At 50.4% G+C, this 5,562-nt stretch overlaps 1 protein-coding gene and 1 long non-coding RNA gene across 3 annotated transcripts in view; one reads left to right on the forward strand and one right to left on the reverse strand.

Annotated features, from left to right (window-relative positions):
* Window positions 1–496: 496 nt before the first annotated feature.
* Window positions 497–5,562, reverse strand: part of SLC14A1 (solute carrier family 14 member 1 (Kidd blood group)) — a 30,388-nt gene continuing 25,322 nt past the window's right edge. For both annotated transcript variants that reach the window (XM_008691530.2, XM_040632558.1), the window contains exons 9-10: window positions 2,126–2,175; window positions 497–1,042 (exon numbers count right to left, since the gene is read on the reverse strand). In XM_008691530.2, the coding sequence (XP_008689752.1) occupies window positions 866–1,042; window positions 2,126–2,175 (227 nt within the window). In that variant the 3' untranslated portion in view covers window positions 497–865. The remainder of the gene's footprint in view (window positions 1,043–2,125; window positions 2,176–5,562) is intronic.
* On the forward strand, window positions 1,049–2,581 carry LOC103663757. The gene is made up of 2 exons (XR_568865.2): window positions 1,049–1,209; window positions 1,804–2,581. It is a non-coding gene; the product is annotated as an uncharacterized LOC103663757 (long non-coding RNA).

A 5,562-nucleotide genomic window follows, 5' to 3' on the forward strand; every position in this document is an offset into this window, starting at 1 on the left:
CTTGAGGTTGATGACTTGGCTCTATGCATTCCTGGCATTTACGAAATCAACTTGGGGATTAAAGGAAAAATAGCTATGCCGAGTATTGTATAAAAATGCAACTTTTCTTTACTATCTAGGGACTGGTGAAGGCAGGAACCTCTCTTATTTTACCTTAAACAAATCGATTCTCATGAGAAAGACCATAAACTTTATCTAAAACATCCTTTGCGATGTTAAAAACAACACTACAGAATAATTTTGACTGATAAGGTCCCTTTCTCCCTCCTACAGCTGCGTGAGCCTGGAAAGAATCAAGTGTCTCCTGCAGGAGAATGTCACACACACACAGAGGACAGCATCCAGGCCCTTCCGCCCAGCAGCTGCAGAATAAGCCGGGGGCACCACAGCTGTCGCTCGTAACGTGCATTCATTTTAAACCCGTCATACCGCTTATCGGAGAATTCTGGGTTGACTTTGATTTTGTGAGCATGAATTCCGTTCACTGAAGGCTTAGTCGGTTTGTAGAGCTTCGTTTTTAATACTGCGAACACCACGTAGCCAAGCAGACACCAAGAGCCTCAATAAATAACGAGCCCCGGTCTCACGCCTCCTTTCTGTGGGAGCATTTGCCTTTATAAATAGATCACATGTCTAGCACCGCCGCCCCAGCAGGGCGGACCATCTGGACGTGTCTCTCACATGTTGGGGGATGTTCCCGGAGTTTAAAAGAAAGCCGCAAAAATGAGCCTAAAACAGACTGCCAATGGGTTCGTGTGGACGTTGTTACCAGTGAAAAACAGCAGTTTGCCAAGACCCTGGGGGTCACCTGGGGCGCTCAGCCAGGCCCCTCTTGGGACCTTGGCCGTGTGGGCGGGGGTTGCCCTCACAAAGGGCTTTCGACCATCCTTTTTTTCTTGGCCTGGAGGTAGAAGAGGCGGTTTTCTTCAGGATAAGTGACCTTGCCGAGGGGCATCCTGTAGATGTTGGCATTTTTCGTGGTCAGCAAGAGGAACAGTAGCGTGCCCACGCAGAAGGGCCAGGTGCAGGCCGGCAGTCCCGCCTGAAGGGGAGGAGACAAGCCACATGCTCCCGTGAGACGGTGGTACAGAGCCCCGCCCTTCCTCCGAGTCTCACTCAGCCCCGGGGATGCGACCCGGGGCGCCGATGCGGACTCTGCTCCTGCCCCCCAGACCGAGTCCAAGATCCCAGCCGGGCTGCATTTAGCAGGTAAAACGTCACTGTCCGTGCCTTAGGTGGTCCGTTGCACGTCCACCTTGCACACCTTTCCCTCCCTCTCATCCTACACCACATGCGTGAAGATGACCCTGGGCTCCCAGGGGTGTCACCCTGCAAGCCACCAGGGGCTCCCGATCCCTCACCGCACCCACAGGGCCCTCTTTGATTCGTTCGGCCCATGGTGACCTCCCTCCTCCTGATTTCCCCCCAGGCTAGTCTTGGACTCTCCTGGCTTTCCTTCCTTTTCTTGCAGTTCCCAAACAGACTGTAAGCTCTTTGGGGGGAGGTCCTTTCTTGGGGCTGTTCTTGGCAACTCAGGCAGTCCTGAAGAAGGTCAAGGGCAACACAATGCCAAAAAGGAAGGAGAAAGAGCGGCAGGAGGCACTAAACAGCCCATGATTTTGCCTATTAAATAATTTAGCTAGGACATGGGTCTGAAGACGCCTTACTGACGACTGACAGGGGGTTTAAAAAAAGACAAGGGGTATGAAAAACGAATGGCTCAATTAAAAACAAAACCGAAACCATTTGGGTCTGTAGCCAATTATCCTTTTCCTCCCTTTCCTGATTTCTCTCCCGCTACAGGGTCCTGGCTTTCCGTTCAAGTAGAAGATGTTCTAAAGTCGGCTTCCTGACTCTCAGAGTTACAGTATGAACTTGATAAATAAGTTGCACAACCTAACTTTCACTTCTTTATGCAATCTCGTATTTTTTTTAGCAAGCCCGGTGTTTACAGTTTGGGCTAAAATTTATGATGATATTAGAAAGTGTGTGGAACAGGCCAGTCCAGGAGATGGGAAGTAGGGACACCACCCAGCGGGACCTCAGGAGGGTTTCCACATCCCTGAAGACGGATCAGTCACGCTGATGCTAAATCCAGATTAAACCCAGATTAAAGCCAACTCACCACAGCCATCACGTGGGCCAGGCTGACTCCAAGGTAGGCAGTGAACAGAGCTACAAAAAAAGGGCAACAACGCTTAGCAGGTGCACTTTTCGTTAAAAGAAAGACTGCCTTCTATAAATCTCCTGGAAAGGAAACACCCATGTTTCACCAGCGAGCTCAGCACCCTGGCTACAAGTACAAGCTTACAGTTGGCAGCTCTGGGTTCAAATCCAGGCCCCACCACTTTGAAGCTTAGTGGCCTCCATTCTGAGCCTCTACTTCCTCACCTGCACAATAGAGGTAACAGGAATTTCTCACGGGGTTGGTGTCATCATGAAAGGAGATAATACTTGGGTTCAGGACACAGTAAGTAGTCCTCAATAAAGGGAGATTTTCTGTCGTTACTATTCTGTTGCTGTTATTGCTGATGCCCAAGGAAAAGGCCTTCCATGGCAAATAAACTTTCCTGTTATTTTATCTGAGTGTCGTTGAATTAAAATGATAGGGGTGCCTGGGTGGCTCAGTCCGTTAAGCGTCTGACACTTGATTTTGGCCCAGGTCATGATCTCAGGATTGGGCGATGGAGCCCTGCTGCGGGCTCCACACTTGGCATGGAGTCTGCTTGAGATTCTCTCTCTCCCTCTCCCTTTGCCCCCTCCCCCTGCCACTCACTGTCTATCTCTAAGATAAATAAAATCTTTAAAAAAATGAAACGTATGAATGTTTCTTGAGATGGCATGGTTTCTGTGCGGTCACAACACATGCATCTAGGAGTCTCCTATCAATGGTTAGAATTCACAGTGACAAAAAAATCATGGTATTAAGAAATAAAAAGATAGCAGAAACGGACCACAAACTTGGGATTTCTCCCCGTAATAACATTGTTCCAAATACCATTAAGATTTGCATACAGGCCAGTGAATTCATACACTGTGTTTTTATTCACCCTGAGTGAGCACGAATCTTAAAGGTAATTTGAGTCCGTGTGTGACCTTCAGTAAAACAACACAAAGATCTCAAGGACCTAATCATCAGTTGAACAGGGGGCTCAGGGAGGCTCAGGGGAGCTTGGGTTTCACAAAGGCAAGCTGCAGAACGACCCTCCTGCATTGGCTACATGGCGAGGTGGGAAGTGGGGGGAGGGGCTCTGGTTCTATTTACTTTACCATAGACTTCCATCCTTTCATCTCAGTCTTTGGTCTTTTTATCCTGGTATTTTTGTTCAACAGCGTACCTAATTCTTTCACATCTGAATTGTCTCATGCTAGCCGGAAAGGCTGGTCTTGGAAACAGCCCACGCTTCAAACCCCAGCTCTGCCATTTTATTGTACAACAAATCACTGAACTTCGGAATCTAGTGTTGTCGTTTGTAAAAGGGCAACTTGACGGTGCACTTTACAGGGAGGAGATGAATCGCAAATACAGTCCTGTATTTCCACAACAGCAGGTGTCAACCCATCCCTGTCCCCGGGGTGGGGTGGGGGGACCACAATGCTCCCCTGAGCAGCGGCTTGGGTTGGAAGAGATTCTTTGGTTTTGATAATTTCTTTTTTTTCCATTTCCTTCCTTCCTTCCTTCCTTCCTTCCTTCCTTCCTTCCTTCCTTCCCTCCCTCCCTCCCTCCCTCCTTCCTTCCTTCCTTCCTTCCTTCCTTCCTTCCTTCCTTCCTTCCTTCCTTCCCTCACTCATTTAACAAATATTCACTGCCCACAGGTAAGCACCAGGACACTCTGCCCTGCTCTCTTGGGTACCGGCTCTTCTCCGAGACTCCCCTGAGCACCTGAGACCTCGCTGCCATTCCTCTCCGTCTCACACGGTTGCACTTGGAGGGCACAGAGGCCGCCCTGGTCTCTTCCTGCCATGCTGTTTCCAAGTGGCCTGCAATGACAAGCTGCTTTCCTCTCCACAGTAGGAGCGTGGACTAACAGTAGCTGCCCATCAGTTAAGGCTTGCTGAGTGGGACCCCGGGAAAGCTTCCCAGCAGGGTGAAGGTCTGCACACCACGGGGTGTAGGTGAGGACTCTGACGGTGCTCCAGAAAGGCCCTGAGTGCTGAGCAGACAGTGTCCATCCCAGCAGACCACCGTGTGCCAGTCCTACTAGGACAACCCAAGCAGTAAAAAGAGACAAAAGGTTGGGGCACCTGGGTGGCTCAGTCAGTTAACTCCCTTCTTTTGATTTCAGCTCAGGTCCATGATCTCAGGGGTCGTGAGATCGAGCCCTGCCTTGGGCATTGCACTGGGCGTGGAGCCTGCTAAGATTCTCTCTCTCCCTCTGCCCCTCCCCATCTCTAAATAAAAAAAGTAAATAAAAAGAGAGAAAAATGGGTCTCCAGTTTGCACGGACAAAATAGCAAAATGGAGGCATTCAAAATGGAGGCATTCCTGGTGGGCCGTTTGTGGTTTCGAGGCAGGGCAGGCGGCACTGCCGGGCGCTATCCGTTTCCCGCTCGTCTTCCTGATAACGCCATCGGAACCGGGGAAAGCGCAACTCTGTAATAAATGTCTGTTACTTATTCACCCTGGCTGGCAGAGTTGGTCTCTCGTTTGGCAGGGTCAGGGTGATGTGGGCAAGCTGGAACTTGCTGTCACATTTTCCACGTGACACTTGCTTGGCAAGAGGGGCTGGAGGTCTGCCGCAACGCTCTCTGTCCAAAGACGGAGAAGACGGACGGTACCCCAGGGTGGACGAAACAGCCACTCTCACACGTGGTCTGTGGCGGGGGAAATCCATGTGGCCTCTGTGGGGATGAATGTGGTACCTACGGAATTCAGATTGGCGGAGCTAGGATTTGGGCCCCAGGGTCTGGGCTCTCCACAAACTCCGAGTACTGCCTTAACCATGACGCTATACCAGCGAAGAAATCTGACCTGTCCAGAGGAAGGCAGGCGTGAGAGGCGGAATCACGGCCCCCGGAGATGTTCCCATTGGAATCCCCAGAACCTGTGACTATGTTAGTTTAGAAGGCAGAAGGGGCTTAGCAGCTGTGATGAAGTTGGAGGTCTTGAGATGGGGAGATTGGCCTGAATTATCCAAGCGGACCCCACGTAACCACAGGGTCCTTGTAAGAGGGAAGAAAAAAGTTGCCCCGAGGGAGTAGGAGGGAATGCCTTTACTTCCTGCCTTACACTCTTCTGTATTCATTGAATTTTTGTTGTCTTGTACAACAGGCCTGTACGACTCCTGTAGCCAAGAAAATAATGAAGCTATTCCTGCTTCAAGGAAACCCATCTGCAAACATCTTTGGCTCATCCTTTCCAGTCTGTCGAGACCTCATCAACAGCTCTTGTGTCCAAAACAGTGTCTGCTTGATCTGGAAGGACGTGCTCAGACTGTCCCCGTGCTGGCCCTGACCTCCCCCTCCAGCAACCAGACGTCCTCCTCTCGATTTTTAGGAGGTACAGAGAAGCCACCTTTTCTGGGAGGTGCTTCTTGACGTTTCTGAACTGTGACGCGCCCC

Source organism: Ursus maritimus, unplaced genomic scaffold, assembly GCF_017311325.1.
Source record: "Ursus maritimus isolate PB19 unplaced genomic scaffold, ASM1731132v1 scaffold_18, whole genome shotgun sequence".
NCBI lineage: Eukaryota > Metazoa > Chordata > Mammalia > Carnivora > Ursidae > Ursus > Ursus maritimus.